The sequence below is a fragment of the Budorcas taxicolor genome, chromosome 2 (genome assembly GCF_023091745.1).
Source record: "Budorcas taxicolor isolate Tak-1 chromosome 2, Takin1.1, whole genome shotgun sequence".
Lineage (NCBI taxonomy): Eukaryota > Metazoa > Chordata > Mammalia > Artiodactyla > Bovidae > Budorcas > Budorcas taxicolor.
Window position 1 is genome coordinate 16,844,153 of NC_068911.1, and position 16,087 is coordinate 16,860,239.

Consider the following 16,087-nt stretch of genomic DNA (forward strand, 5'->3'; position numbering starts at 1 on the left):
TCTACCTCCCACCTTCCTTTGAGTTCCTTGAAGGAGGAGGCCATGTATGACATGTTGCTGAATTTCTAGAGCCCAGTATGGGTAGTAGGATCCTGTTTTTCATTGGTTGAGTGATCTGGGAAACATACCATAGGGGGTACCTTTCAAACAGCAAGTCTGAAGCCCTTGTGGGGAGGAAGAGCTGGGAGAGGTGGGCACTGACTGTTGGAAGCCCACAAGAGAGATTAGCAGGGGAAGGACGTGATGAAGAAAACACAGGATGCTGCTTTACCACCTAGAGGAAGGTAAGAGAATAATTGCTCCTTATTTGGGACTACGTGAAATGACTTTAATCTACACCTCTTCCTCTATCCCCTCCTGGAGCCTCACTTTCCAAATTTTCAATGAGAGGAACTAGATGAGATCACAGACTCAGAATCTCCAGCCTTAGAATCATTTGGTCTAATCACCCTTAATGCAGGCAGGAATCTGCAGCCAGCTGAGCCAGCAACCCTATCCCTGGTGCTCTATTTCTTAATGCCGAGTTTCTAAAGTCACCTTTAGGTCTGATGTTGTACGATCATCAGTAACTTTCCTTTTTTGTTTTCTCATCTGCAAAACTAGGGTTGAACTACCTTGGTTCTAACATAAATTAAGAAAAGAGTTCTCTTAACTCTTGGATACTGCCAAGAGATAATTCATGACATCTTATTAGGTGGGTGCTATCTTTACTTAAAGTTTCTAAAGCAATCTAAAGGCAACAGATAGTAATAAGAATGATATGATGCGGCTGCCTTTGCTGTCAGCCAGAAACAGTCTTGGGTAGCTGTGTGGCCATATTTGTTTCTGGCAGTTGCAGGCCGTGAGAGAAGCTGAAGCCGTTGGTAGCCATGACTAGTGCTGGCACGACGTTCAAGGCCTTGGGCGCTGCTACCTAACATCATGGCTCTTGTTGCTTTTCCTATCCACACCAGTTTTAAACCGGTGGCTCCCGGGTTCTCCCAGCCTCTATCTCTCCTACGCCCCGGAGTTGGGAAGGTCTAAAACGAAGGCAGAGAGAAGACCCGGAAGTGGTGAGGACCTTGAAGCACGTGATGAGGGACCCACCGGTGCTGTCACGTGACTGTCTGTTTAAGGGTGCGGGTGCGAAATGTTCAGCTGCTCTTAAAGGTACAGGCTGCAGGGCCCCCTGCTTTAGAGAGGACGGGGGCAGAGTCCGACAACCGGGGGTGGTAGGGCGTGCGAGGGCGGGAGATGGAGCCTCGGGTTAGGGTCGTGGCTCGGCGGGCGTGAATGCAGCGGAGGACTCGGAGCTGGGACGGCGATGGGGCGTTGATCCCTCTTACCTGTCTCAGACCCTCATCCGTCCCATTGGAGCCAACTTTACCAGAACTTGATGCCATGGGAGGCTGTGCGGGCTCGCCGCGGCGCCTTTCGGATTCCGAGGGTGAGTATAGCCGCCGACCCTCACGGGATTGACTTCCTCTGTCCTCGCGACGTACCTGACAGGCTCGGGCGCTGGTCGGCCCCGGGAGAATATCCGTGGGACCATCGTGCACCTGAGACTGGGGTGGGGGTCATGCCCTCTTTTTCTCCCCTTTTCAGGGGAGGAGACAGACCCGGCACCTCGGCCTCCGCTGCAAGACAGTCAGGGCGCCCATTGGAAGAACGCGGTGGGCTTCTGGTGAGTGGCCTGAATAAGTAAAAAGCGGGTGGGGAGAGTTGAGTTTCAGAAAAGGAGCTGAATTCACAAAATATTTTTATTGTTTGTTGTTTTGGTCGCTAAGTCGAGATTCTTTTGCAACCCAGTGAATTGTAACCTGCCAGGCAGGCTCCTTCGCCAGCAGGATTTTCCAGCAAGAATGCTGGAGTGATTTGCCATTTGCTTTTCCAGGAGATCTTTCCCACCCAGGGATGGAAGCAACATTTCCTGCCTTGGCAGGCAGATTCTTTACCACTGAGCCACCAGGGAAGTTTTTTTTTTTTTGCCCTGAGGTCCGCTGTAAATTTTCCACATTTCACTCATTCACTTTCACCTTTTGGTCAGTTCCGCATATCACCTGGAGGGTTATTTTCCTTTAAATTTGTAAATACTTGTATTTTTAAAAAGAAAACTGTAAGTCACTATTCTGAATGGAAAGCCAGTATTTTCTTAACGCATTTTTGAATAAATGCATCACTAACTTTAAAAAGTCATCTGTCTACCTCCTGAAATCATTCAAACACTGAGGCTTGGGAAATAATTTTAGCACTAATTTAAACATCAAGGGAGCTTCCCTGGTGGCTCAGCAGTACAGAATCCACCTGGCAAGCAGGAGAACCAGGTTCAATCCCTGGGTTGGGAAGATCCCCTGGAGAAGGAAATGGCAACCCACCCCAGTATCCTTACCTGGAAAATCCCATGGACAGAGAAGCCAAGCGGGCTACAGTCCATGGTGTCGCAAAGAGTCGGACATGACTTGGTGATGTTTACAACAACAGCAACAAGCATCAAGGACTTGGGTAGCAGATTGTGTTGGAAGTGAGGCTTCTCTCTCTGAGCCTCAGTTTCTCAGTAGTAAAATGGGAGGAGCAGCAGTACCACTTCGTAGGCTTGTGAAAAGGACACATGAAATTCTATTGCTGTGCCCTATTCCCTACCCATCACTGACAGCAGCTGTGGGAGATGAGAGTAAGTGAACAACATCCTTCATAAATCATAAAGGGTGTTATCTTGTTTTGATCTCTACATCACTCTGTGAGATAGTCAGCAGGGAAATTTGTATCCCCATTTTACACATGACTCAACTCAGGCTGCTCAAGTGGAAGTGGCAGACTTGGGACCTGAACATAGTCCTTTGGGTTTCAAGCCCCCAGGATCTTTCTACTGTACCACAGTTGGAGACAGTGGATCCGTGGATGAGAAATGCCCCAGGGACTGAGTCATGGTGGGAGCTTGGAGGAGAGAATCATCAAGGATGACTTCCTTCTCTTCCTGGGAGAGCTCTTGGAGATTAGATGTGAACCTAAATTTGTCATCCCGAGGCCTATATTTTGAACCCTCCCACTACATGGGGATGTGGTCTGAAGACAGAGGAAAAAGAAGGCATGGGAAAGTGGGAGGTGTGGTGCTGGGACGGTGGATAGATTGTAGTCCTAAATAGAAGTTATGATCTATTCTCTTTTGTCACTTGTATCTCAATAAAACTGGGGGTGGGGGGAATCTGTCCTGCTCACTCCAGGCTCTTGGGCCTCTGCAACAACTTCTCTTACGTGGTGATGCTCAGCGCTGCCCACGACATCCTTAGTCACCAGAGAACAGCTGGGAATCAGAGCCATGTAAGTGACCCTCTCTACCACCACCACCAGTCGCTGTGGGAAGAGGAGGGACTCACCTTGGGCAGAGACCCACTTGAAACACGCGTGGAATGGGGTGACTAAGGGGTGGGGCAAGATGGCTCAAGTTTCCAGACCTCAGAGCAGTTAGGGCCTTTAAGAATCAATTGGTATGGGCTTCCCTGGTGGCTCTGTGGTAAAGAATCTGCCTGCCAGTGCAGGAGACTAGGGTTCAATCCCTGATCTGAGAAGATCCCACATGCCGCAGAGCAAATAAGCCCATGAGCCACAGCTATTGAGCCTGTGCTCTGGAGCCCAGGAGCCACAACTATGGAGCCTGTGGGCTGCCACTCCTGAATCCTGAGTGCCCTAGAGCCCCTGCTCTGCAACAGAGGGGCTACCACAGTGAGAAGCCTGCCCACGGCAACTAGAGAGTAGCCCCCACGTGCCACAACTAGAGAAAAGACTGCAACAATGAAGACCCAGCACAGCCAAAAATGGATAAAATTTAAAGCTTTTTTTAGAAAAGAATCAATTGGTTCTTGCAAACCAATTGCAAACTCAAATGTTGGCTGGATGGAACTATGGTCTAAAGCATGGTTTTTTAACCCCAGCATTATTGTTGACATTTGGGGCTGGATAATTCTTTGTTAGGTGATTTTCCTATGCATCATACAATGTTTAACAGCATCTCCGGCCTCTACCCACTGGACACTAATAGAATGTCCCTCACCCTCCAGTTGGTGACAACCAAGAATGTCTCCAGACATGGCCAAATGTTCCCTGGAGGGTATAATCACCTTTGGTTGAGAACTTCTTGTCTATCATGAGCTGGAGGAGGCAGGCCTAGGAGGAGCAGCTACCACCTTGCAGGTCCAACAGGGAATTTGGTCCAAGAGCAAATTTTTCTGGAAACCTAGGTTTTTATTTATTTATTTTTTTTTTTTATTTTTATTTATTTATTTATTTATTTATTTATTTATTTATTTATTTTTTAATTTTAAAATCTTTAATTCTTACATGTGTTCCCAAACATGAACCCCCCTCCCACCTCCCTCCCCATAACATCTCTGTGGGTCATCCGAAACCTAGGTTTTTAAAATGAAAGTTCCCAAGTGTGTTACCCAAATAAAGTCTGTTTACAGGGCCCTCTTTGGCATGTCGACCGTTTATTTGAGACTCCCGTGGAAACCCCCTCCCCATTGTGCCCATAGAGAAAGTGAGGTCTCAAGAGGCCAGGGCTGACCCAAGGACATCCTTCCAAGTCAGAGCAGAGCTGGGAATGGAACCAGGCCTTGTTTGTCTGCCCTCCTGCCTCCCTGGGTGAAAAACTTTCTTCTCTCTCATCAGGTGGACCCAGACCCAACGCCCACCTCCCACAATAGCTCATCTCGGTTTGACTGCAACCCTGTCTCCACAGCAGTGAGTACCCATCTGCTCCTTCCCTTCCCCTTCTTCTGGGTCCATAGATCCCACCCACTTAGAACCCAGCACCCATGATTCTAATCATTAAGGCTGTCATCTACTGAGCACTTCCTGTGTGCAGCAGGAGTTAGCTTATTGAATCCATATAACAGTCCTGTGAATTAGGCTTTATAATTATCTCCATTTTCTAAATAAACTGAAACTCAGAGAATGTGAATACTGAACACATAGCTCAGGAGCGGCAGAGCTGGGACTGGGATCTAGACCTGTGTGATATCAGAACCTGTGTTTGTAGCCCATCTAATCGGGTTTCTGTCTTTCCCTGGCCACTGGGTTGGGAGGCTTGTCCCTGGGAAGGTCTGGGGTCTCATTTGATTCTCTGATCCCAGGCGGTGCTTCTGGCTGACATCCTTCCCACCCTCATCATCAAATTGCTGGCTCCTCTTGGCCTTCATCTGCTGCCCTACAGGTCTGGCTGTGGGTGGTGGGAGGAAAGGCAGGTGGGGTCTGTGAGTGGGGAGGCGGGGAGGGCTGGAGAGCTGACCATCCCCATCTCCCACCTCCCTTCAGCCCCCGGGTGCTCACCAGTGGGATCTGTGCTGCAGGAAGCTTCCTCCTAGTTGCCTTTTCTCATTCGGTGACGATCAGCCTGTGTGGTGAGTGGGAGGTTTTATGTCAAGTGGGGGGTTCAAAGGATCCACAACAGACAGGGTAGTCTCCCCAACTTCCCAGAGGAGAGAAATCATTTTTTGTAACCCTCAGACACCTGCTAAGACTGTCAAGGTAGGAGATGGGAGATGAGGTCAATCTGGAGGGATAGGTAGGGGAGATGGGAGAAAATGGACTGAATAGATGGAGATCAAGATGAGCAGTCACCAAGAGTTTGTGATGAAGCTGGAGGAGGCATCAAGGACAGGGAATTCTTGGGAATTCCCTGGTGGTCCAGTGGTTAGGACTCAGCACTTCATTGCTGTGGCCCAGGTTGGAAAACTGGTTGGGGAACTAAGATCCTGCAAGCTGCGCGCCCAGCCAAAACAAACAAAAAGAATGAGTTCTTGCTCTTGGTTTGATAGCTGGGTGGGTGGAGGGTGCCATTCCCTATGAGGGAACGTACAAGCAAGGGGCTTGGTTCCACTTCACATCTGGAGCCCAGCCTATCCAAGGGAGCTGTTTTTATTTATTTGATTGTTGGCTGCGTTGGGTCTTCCTTGCAGCAAGAGGGCTTTCTCTAGTTTGCGGCATGTGAGGTCTTCTCTAGCTGTGGCTCAATGTTCTCTTGTTGCGGAGCATGAAGTTAGTTGCCCGGCATCATGTGGGATGTTAGGTCCCCGACCAGGGATTGAACTCACATTCCCTACACTGGAAGGCAGATTCTTAACCACTGGATCACCAGGGAAGTCCCAGGAGATGTCTTTTCAGCCCCTCCGTGTGGATGCAGAGGAGGCTGCGGCCACACCTGCTTAGAGGATCGGGGCTGTCGGGGAAAGGCTGGCTGTAGCCACTGCCATGCTTGCTCCCCCCCAGGTGTGGTCTTGGCTAGCATCTCTTCAGGTCTGGGGGAAGTCACCTTCCTCTCGCTCACTGCCTTCTACCCCAGGTAAGCAGGCAGAGCGGGGAGTGGGGGGCGGGGGTCCCGCTGCTGGCTTTGGTCCTGCCTAGTGCTACTGTGTTCTCCTTCTCAGGGCCGTGATCTCCTGCTGGTCCTCAGGTACTGGGGGAGCAGGGCTGCTAGGGGCGCTGTCTTACCTGGGCCTCACCCAGGCTGGCCTCTCTCCCCAGCACACCCTGCTGTCCATGCTGGGCATCCCCACCCTGCTGCTGGCCAGGTAAGTAGCCGGGATTCAAGGAGCGAGAACTTGACCGTGATCCTGATCTTCAGATCCCTACAGCCAAGTGGGAGGATGTGGCATCTCTGACAGGCCTGGGTTTGGATTCTGGAGCCTGCTCCTTGTTAGCTGTGTTACATGGGACAAGTTGCTTTACGTCTCTGACCCTCAGTTTTCCCATAGGTGGATTCTGTTCATTTTGTGTGTGTTTCCATGTGTGTTAGGAAAACATTTTCATTGGTCAATCAAACCTGTGATTTCACAGAAGATTGCTTAGGACCAGGCCATGTAGAAAAAGGGAATCAATTGAAAGGGAAATAGTAAAAAATATGATATACAGGAGGGATATGGACATGGCGAATATCATGAAGGCAAAACATAAGTGACCGAACTTTGGGAAGTTCTGAAGTGCTCATCCAGAGTACAGGATGAGCACATCATAAATGGAAGCTGGAGCGATTATTGGGACTTCCCTGGTGGCTCAGTGCTAAAGAATCCACCTGCCAATGCAGGAAACTCGGGTTCGATCCCTGGGTGGGGAAGATCCCTTGGAGAAGGAAATGGCAACCCACTCCAGTATCCTTGCCTGAGAAATCCCATGGACAGAGGAGCCTGGCGGGCTGCAGTCCATGGTGTCACAGAGTCTGAGACGACTTAGTGACTAAACAAGAGTGATTATTAGGAAAATAACAAGAAGGCAGAACTGACAGGCTTGTTGTGAGCAGAGAGTCAAAACGAGGGCCTGTGGATTAGAAACAACAAGGATATACATTTCAGCTCCAGAGGAAGAAGCATTTTTGCACAGTTGGAGGCTCTCTGGCCGGGTTTGAGGTGTCTTGGAGGAGAGGAGGAATGATGGGGGCTATCCTGGGAGGGGGCAGCCTTTACAGCCCAACAGAGGCTCTTCAATCTTCCTTCATTCTGTCCATTTCTAGCTATTTCTTGTTGCTCACATCTCCTGGGCCGCAGGATCCCAGAGGGGAAGAGGATTCAGACACAGCAGCTCGGCAGCCCCTGATCAACAATGAGGCCTCAGAGTTGAAGCCAGGTAGGAGACTCAGGAGCTCCTCAGAGCGGTGGTCACTTTCTCTCTCTGGGTTTCAGTCTTTCTGTGGGGAATTTGGAGGGGACGTGGATGGGCATGTCAGTTATGGTGAGAGCCAATCACATTCATCGGAGAAGGAAATGGCAGCCCACTCCAGTGTTCTTGCCTGGAGAATCCCAGGGACGGGGGAGCCTGGTGGACTGCCATCTATGGGGTCGCACAGAGTCGGACACAACTGAAGCGACTTAGCAGCAGCAGCAGCAATCGCATTCATCTCTTCCAGAAACACTCATCTTTGGGACTTCTTGGCAGTCCAGTGGTTCAGACTCTGCGCTTCCAATGCAAGGGGCATGGATTCAGTCCCTAGTCAGGGAACTAAGTTTCCATATGCCGTGCAGTACGGCCAAAAAAAAAAAAAATTATCAAATACTACGTATTGTATCATTTGTAAACAAATAACCAGGTCAGAAACTCATTTTCACATGTTGTTGATAAGTATTAGAAGAGCATGACAGAGTGATGTGCTTGGAAGTGACATGGTGGAAAGGAGAGGGGTTCTACTTAGAGAAGGTGCTCATCGAAGGCTTTTTGAGGACATCTCATTGGGCTGAAATATGAAAGACAAGGAGTCAGTTCTGTGTACATTGGGGTGAATAGGTTCCAGGCAGAGGGACCAGCAAGTGTTAAGGCCCTGTGGTGGGAATGAGCTTGGATGTTCAAAGAAACAGAAAGAGGGGCCCAGTGTGGCTGGGGGCAGGGCCCTGTATACCACCATCAAGCTGTAAGCTATACAGGGACCTCCCTGATGGTCCAGTGGTTAAGACTGCTTTCCAATGCAAGGGGCACAGGTTCAATCCCTGGTCAGGGAATTAAGATCCCACATGCTGAATCATGTGGCAAAAAAAAAAAAAAAAAAGGCTATACAGGAGTCATGAAAAAGTCTTTTATCTAGTTACTTTTTTTTAAATCATGGTAATATCCATACCATGAAGTTTGCCCATTTAACCATATTGAATTCTACAGTCCAGTGGCCTGTGTGCATTCACATTGTAGTATTGGCTGGTTGATTCCTGCACACCAGCACCCCTTTTTCTGAGTCAAGGTGCTGACTTCACCTGCCCTTCTCTCCCTGCTGCCCTGCAGGCTCTGGCTCACCCCTCTCCCTTCAGGAAAGGTGGACCGTGTTTAAGGTACAGACGATAGCTGTGGCGTGTCCCCCGCGGCCAGCGTTCATCACCCGCCTCCCGCTCATGTCTCCTGACTTTCCAGGGCCTGTTGCACTACATCGTCCCCTTGGTGCTGGTTTACTTTGCTGAGTATTTCATCAACCAGGGACTTGTGAGTGAGGGCTGCCAGGAGGGGTGTGGGAATGATGATGGAAGTGGGGACCCACATGGCCTTGTCCATCTCCTCTGTCTGCTCTTTGCTGCAGTTTGAACTCCTCTTCTTCCGGAACACGTTCCTGACTCATGCTGAGCAGTACCGCTGGTGAGAAGAGTCGGGGTGTGTGGCAGGACCGGCAAGGGGCTGGGGGCGCCCCGTGATGATGACTGGGGTTGGGAGGGGCTGCCCTGCCGAGGAGGCACCAGAGGGGCTTCCTCCTTCTCTGTGCCTCATCGAAGGTACCAGATGCTGTACCAGGCCGGCGTCTTTGCCTCCCGCTCCTCCCTCCGCTGCTGTTCCATCCGCCACACATGGGTCCTGGCCTTGCTGCAGGTACTGAGCCCCTGGCCCTCACTTTCCTCCTCCCTTGGCTCCCAGCTTCCCCAGGGTCCATCATTTCCTTCCCTCAGCAGGGGTTATTGATCACATCCCACCATGTTTTAATCATGGGGAATGGAAGCCAGCAGGGGTCTGTGTAAGATGCATGGCCTCAGGTGCTCAGCAAGCCCCGGTGCAGATCCCAGCTTCTATACTCAGTAGCTGTGGGATTTAGGGCAGGTCTCTGAACTAGTCTTGAACCTCAGTTTCCTCATCTGTAAACTGGGCATGGTTGTAAGAAATGGAAATGTGAAGCATGAAAGAATGAGAGTATGTATCATGTCTTAATCAGTTAGGTGACTATTTACCCAAGCCTCATGCAAAGAGACAGACTTTCAAAGAATGTTTCTAACAATCAGAGAACATCCTGTTCTTTTATCCTGGGTGGTTAACTACATGGAACCAGTGACTTTGTGAGTAAAGCAGGTTATTTATCTCAAGACTGGTGAGCAAATTCATGGCAAAGGTCATGTAAGTGATTAAGCTTTAAATGAGCAAAAACACCTTTCCATACAACAATTTTAACGAAAGGAGTTTTACGTAACCAGCAATCATGTTTCGTTGTCATGCAATTAAAGCCACTGAAGGTAACTAATAAACCTTCAACTTTTTTTTATAGAAGAAAACATGATTTTAACCATTCATATCTTTTTATTTGTTTCTAAATGTCAGAGTTCTTGGTCAAACAAAAATAAGTCTTTATTGTGTGCTCAGCCACTCAGTCATGTCCAACTGTTTGCAATCCCGTGGTCTGTAGCCTGCCAGTTTGCTCTGTCCAGGGGATTTTTTTTCCAGGCAAGAGTACTGGAACGAGTTGCCATTTCCTTCTCCAGGGGATCTTCCAAAACCCAGTGATTAAATCCACATCTCCTGCTTGGCAGACGGGTTCTTTACCACTGAGCCATCAGGGAAGCCCAAAACAAGTGGTTGGCAACCTCCAAATTATTTTAATATCCCTCTGGATCATGCTCTTGGGAACAGAAAGAAAGAAAGAAAGAAAGTGAAGTTGCTCAGTCGTGTCTGACTCTTTGAGACCCCATGGACTGTAGCCTGCCAGACTCTTCCGTCCATGGAATTTTCCAGGCAAAGATACTGGAGTGGGTTGCCATTTCCTTCTCCAGGAGATCTTCCCTACCTAGGGATTGAACCTGGGTCTCCGCAGGCAGACTCTTTACTGTCTGAGCCACCAGGGAAGCCCAGAAGGGCATATAAAAAGGTGACCTTTAAAATAAATCTCACAAAGGTCCATCTAGTCAAAGTTATGGTTTTTCCAGTAGTCATTTATGGATGTGAGAGTTGGACTATAAAGAAAAGTGAAAGTGAAAGTGAAGTCGCTCAGTCGTGTCCGACTCTTTGCGACCCCATGGACTAGCCTGTCAGGCTTCTCCGTCCATGGGATTTTCCAGGCAAGAGTGCTGGAGTGGATTGCCATTTCCTTCCCCAGGGGATCTTCCCAACTCAGGAATCGAACCCAGGTCTCCCGCATTGCAGGCAGACGCTTTACCGTCTGAGCTACCAGGGAAGCCCACTATAAAGAAAGCTGAGCACTAAAGAATTGATGCTTTTGAACTGTGGTGTTGGAGAAGACTCTTGAGAGTCCCTTGAACGGCAAGGAGATCCAATGAGTCCACCCTAGAGGAAATCAGTCCTGAATATTCGTTGGAAGGACTGATGCTGAAGCTGAAACTCCAAAGCTTTGGTCACCTGATGCGAATAACTGATTCACTGGAAAAGACCCTGATGCTGGGAAAGATTGAAGGCTGGAGAAGAAGAAGACAGAGGATGAGATGGTTGGATGGCATCACTGATGCGATGAACATGAGATCGAGTAGGCTCTGGGAGTTGGTGATGGACACGGAAGCCTGATGTGCTGCAGTCCATGGGGTTTCAAAGAGTTGGACGCGACTGAGCTGCTGAACTTAGAGGAAAGTCCTTTGCCCTTTTTAATAATTTTAACTCACTTCTATGATAACAAGGTACAGCATTAGAGTAGATTATACTTTAATGTTAAGTCAACTGCATGCAAATATCCTCTCAGTTTCTTCCTTATTTATTTAAACTACTGCCAGCCCAGGGCTTTGTACTTGCCAAGTTCCAAATTGTATCAGTTCTTAACTCAGGAATCTTCATTAGATGCCACTGAAATGGGTCACTTACGATTTTCGCTATAATTTAAGCAAGGCCACTTCATAGAATTAGCAGCATATAATTGTTTGATTCCATTACAGAAAGCATCTGGCCCTAATGAGCCAGGTGAATGTGTCTATAGTATTTCTGGGATGACCTTGGTTTTACTAGGGTATGCTCTTTTAGATGCAGATCCCTGAGCCCACCTCTGGCTTCCTGAATTAGAACCTCTGAGGGCAAGGCCTGTGTAGGTAACAAGACCCACAGGTGATCTGTATGTATTGGCTTGGCCAAAAAGTTCGTTTGGGTTTTCCCATGCCATCATGGGGAAAACCTCGAATGAACTTTTTGGCCAACCCAATACATTAAGCATGTGAACCACTGGGGTGGCCTACAGACTGGGGAGGCAAACTTATGTCCCACTGGGTCAGTAGGATCCCTTGAAGGACTAGGACACGGAGGAAGGGACCTATACCCGTGAGTGGGGTCAGCAAGCCGAACATCCAAGCCCCAGTTTCTCAGTCTCAGCTTTATTGGCATTTTGAGCCTGGATGGTTCTTTGTTGTTAGGCTGCTCTGGGAGCCATAGGATATTGAGCAGCATCCCTGGCCTCTGCCTACTCCATGCCTGTAGCACCCTTCCTCCCCAGGTGTAACAACCAGGAACATCTCTGGATGTTGCCGCATGTCCCATAGGCAGCAGAGTCATGCCTAGTTGAGAGCCTGTGGTCTCACTTAGCATCTGGTTGGTAAAATCAAGGGGAGGGGAGACCTCTCCACTCAGGGAGCCTTTGGGAGGAGGAATGAAATCATGGGAGTGAGAGGGGCCTTGATCCAAGCTGAGCCGTGAACAGTGGTGACTAGGAGAGTCCAAGTAGGGGACCGCAGGCTAGCATCCCAGATGGTGGGAGAGACACGGGCACGGGGAGGAGGGGAGGAGACCCCCAGGGTCCAGGCTGCTGGGAAGCGGTAGGGAGGCCTCCCCCAGATCCCAGGGTCCGGTAGGCCAGCTGGGTGTTGGAATTTGGTCCCCGCCTGTCAGCCCTCACTTTCATCACAGGACGGCACCTCCCTTCTTGCCCTCCTCTGGTCCTCGGTTCACCCCTCCCCTCTCCCTGCACCCACAGTGCCTCAACCTGGCGTTCCTGCTGGTGGATGTGTGGCTGAGCTTCCTGCCGAGCATCTACCTCATCTTCCTGATCATTGTGTTTGAGGGGCTCCTAGGGGGTGCGGCCTACGTGAACACCTTTCACAACATTGCCCTAGAGGTCAGCACCAGCTGGGTGAGGGCTGTGGGTGGGTGGCCTCTCTGGGAAAAGTCCCAAGCAGGGGTGTTGAGGACTGAAGCCTCACCTTTGCTCCCCACCCTCCGCAGACCAGCGATGAGCACCGGGAATTTGCCATGGCAACTGCCTGTATCTCCGACACCTTGGGGATCTCACTTTCAGGGCTCCTGGCCCTGCCTCTGCATGACTTCCTCTGCCAACTCACCTGACATTCTGACTCCTCGGGACATAGGACACGCTGACCTGGGACTCTACTGATAGGTGGGCAGGTTGGACTGACCCCATGCCTGCCCAGATCCCATCTATGAGATCTATCCCCAGCCTTCCCTACGTGGCTGGAGTGTAGAAAAGTGCTGAGGCCCCATTCCCCTTGGATGGAGGGGCAGCAATTTTTCTATCACTACCAAGCTGGTTTTGGGAAATTTCTTGCCATTAGGCCCTCGGAATAAATGCCTATTTTATCAATTGACTCTTGTGCCATTTTTCTCTCTGAACACATGTCCTGGGACTTCCCTGGTAGTCCAGTGGTTAAGACTTCACCTTCCAATGCAAGGGTTAGGGGTTTGATCCCTGGTCAGGGAGGTAAGATCCCACAAGCCTCTTGGGCAAAAAACTAAAACATAAAACAGAAGCAATATTGTAACAAATTCAATAAAGGCTTTAAAAAACAAAAACATTTTCTTCTGTTTATAAAAATAGTAAGTTCACTATGGAATATATAAGGAGAGTGTAAAGGAAGTACTTCAGCAAATTGTCTAGTCTTTGAGGCTTTGTTTGTTAATTCCTTTATTCATTTATTCATTCATTCACTGTGTGGGACAATCTATATACCTTTTTTTTCTGCCAACATGTAAGTTTCCAAACCTGCAGAGGCTGAAAGAACTTGGACAATGAGTACTATTGTGTGCACCACCTGGCTTCTACAGTGGATGTTTTGCTGTTTGCTTTGTCATGTAGCCAACCTTCCACGCACATCTAACCTTTCCTTAGTTCAACTTATTTTTGTGATGTATTTCAAAGAGGGTGACTACAAACCACCTCCCTCTAAATGCTTCAACAGGCACAGTTTTACCTAGAATCCAGTCTTGTTTACAGTCCTTTTTCAAGGTATTATTTATATACAGTAAAATGCACAAATCTGTTACCTATTTTCAAAGTGACTGAGGTTGACTTTGCAGTATTTCCCACCCTTCATTATTACTGTCTCTACCATATTTGCTATACCTGGACATAACAATATTAAGATTTTTCATTGAAGCAGTTAACTTTTAATCAAGTTTGGTTATTTTAAAGGTAAACAATGTTGCTATTAAAATCATGAGTTTGGAATGCTAGTTATATATATATTTTTCAAGAACGTGTTAAAATATATAGCTATTGGAATGTAAAATGAACATTCAGGTACCCTCTGAGACTACCCCATCTCTATCAGTGATATTTTTGGCCCACATTCAGGGAAAATGAGGACTTGGTGGTTGACAGCATGGGCTTTGGAGGTGGAGAAACCTGGTTTCTATCTGCTATCCAGTAGTTCTAAAATCTTAACGCAAATCTCTTCATCTCTCTGAACCTCAATCTCTTGATCTGTCAAATGTTAATAAGACCAACAGATCATAAGGTAGTTGTGGAGATTACATGGGCCCCTGGGAAAGCGTGGCACTCAGTTAATGTTGGCTTAGATCACGTGGTGGTTTGACTACCTTTCATCTTATTTCAGTGGTTCTCAAATCTTAGTGTGCACCATGGCGTTCAGTCCTTAAGTCAGTGTCGGACTCTTCGCGACCCCATGGACTGCAGCACGCCAGGCCTCTCTGTCCCTCACTATCTCCCAGAGTTTGCCCAAGTTCATGTCCATTGAGTTGTTGATGCTATCCAATTATCTCATCCTGTGCTGACCTCTTCTCCTTTTGCCTTCAATCTTTCCCAGCATCAGGGTCTTTTCCAATGAGTGTGCACCATAAGGCTTGTTGAAATACAGATGGCTGAATTCATATCCAAAATATGTAAAGAAATAATACAATCCAGTAGCAAAAAAAAGACAATCCAATTAAAAGTTGACAAAGGAACTGAATAGATATTTCTCCAAAGAAATATGAAAGGTTAATAGGTCAACAGGTACTTGAAAAGATGCTCAACATCACTAGTCATGGAAGTTCCCTGGTGGCCTAGTGGTTAGGATTCCTGGCTTTTAGTACTGTGGCCTGAATTCAGACCCTGGTCAGGGAACTGAAATCCCGCAAGACAAGTGGGGCGGCCAAAGCAAAACAAAAAAACCACTAGTCATTAGGGGAATGCAAATAAAAACCACAGTAACATGTCACCTCTTAGAATAGCCATCCTCAAAAAGACCAGAGATAACAAACGCTGTCAAGGATGAATAGTAAAGAGAACACTTGAGCATTGGTAGGACTGTAACTTTGCGCAGCCACTGTGGAAAACGGTAAGAAGATCTTCAAAAATTTAACTACCATACGATGCAGCAATTCCTCTTCTGAGAATATATCTAAAGGAAATGAAAGCACTGACTTGAAAAGATATCTGGACTTCCCTGGTGACTCAGTGGATAAGAATTTGCCTGCCAATGCAGGGGATACGGGTTCGATCCCTGGTCTGGAAAGATTCCACATGCTGTGGAGCAACTAAGCCTGAGCGCCACAACTACTGAACCCACTCATCCTAGAGCCGGTGCACCTCAAGGAAGAGGAGCCTGGCTCACTGCAACTAGAGAAAGCGACGAAGACTGAGCGCAACCAAAAATGAATAAAAATTTTTAAAAATAAAAGATATCTGCACCCCTATGTTCATAGCAGCATTATTTACAGTAGCCAAGACATGGAAACAACCCAAGCATCCACTGATGGATAAGTGGATGAAGAAGTTGTGGCAAAAAAAAATACCCACACACAGGAATTCTACCATTTGCAGCTACATGGATGAAGCTTGAAGGCATTATGCTAGGTAGATAAGATTGATAGCAAAAGACAAATACTGTAGGATTTCATTTACATGTGGAATTTTTTTTAAAGCTTTTTTTCTTTTGTCTGCGCTTTGTGGCTTGTGGGATCTTAGTTCCCCATCCAGGATTAAACCTGAACCACATCAATGAAACGGCTAATTGATGATCCATGAACATGGGATGTCCTTCACTTATTTATTAATGAAAGTGTTAGTTGTTCAGTCATGTTTGACCCTTTGCGACCCCATGGACAGTAGCCTACCAGGCTCCTCTGTCCATGGAATGCTCCAGGCAAGAATACTGGAATGGGTTGCCATTTCCTTCTCCAGGGGATCTTCCCGACCCAAGGATTGAACCCAGGTCTCTTG

At 48.0% G+C, this 16,087-nt stretch overlaps 1 protein-coding gene across 2 annotated transcripts; it reads left to right on the top strand.

Annotated features, from left to right (window-relative positions):
• Nucleotides 1–1,069: 1,069 nt before the first annotated feature.
• On the top strand, nt 1,070–13,220 carry CLN3 (CLN3 lysosomal/endosomal transmembrane protein, battenin). Of its 2 annotated transcripts, XM_052662650.1 has the most exons (16): nt 1,070–1,149; nt 1,335–1,426; nt 1,585–1,663; nt 3,201–3,297; nt 4,645–4,716; nt 5,109–5,188; nt 5,290–5,375; nt 6,244–6,316; nt 6,402–6,545; nt 7,481–7,593; nt 8,734–8,780; nt 8,860–8,928; nt 9,023–9,078; nt 9,213–9,306; nt 12,605–12,745; nt 12,853–13,220. In XM_052662650.1, the coding sequence occupies exons 2-16, from the start codon at nt 1,381–1,383 to the stop codon at nt 12,970–12,972; spliced, it is 1,317 nt and encodes a 438-aa protein (XP_052518610.1). In that variant the 5' UTR covers nt 1,070–1,149; nt 1,335–1,380; the 3' UTR covers nt 12,973–13,220. The 2 variants fall into 2 exon arrangements, with proteins under 2 accessions (XP_052518610.1, XP_052518605.1); XM_052662645.1 differs by lacking the exon at nt 1,070–1,149 and having other exon boundaries at nt 1,160–1,426.
• Nucleotides 13,221–16,087: the final 2,867 nt, after the last annotated feature.

Bases quoted from the DNA above. Each gene is read 5' to 3' on its own strand.
- CLN3 (XM_052662645.1), top strand. From the start codon at position 1,273: ATGCAGCGGAGGACTCGGAGCTGGGACGGCGATGGGGCGTTGATCCCT. The intron at 5,189-5,289 runs GTCTGGCTGTGG...ACCTCCCTTCAG, and splicing joins CTTCATCTGCTGCCCTACAG to CCCCCGGGTGCTCACCAGTG. The intron at 7,594-8,733 runs GTAGGAGACTCA...GCTGCCCTGCAG, and splicing joins GGCCTCAGAGTTGAAGCCAG to GCTCTGGCTCACCCCTCTCC.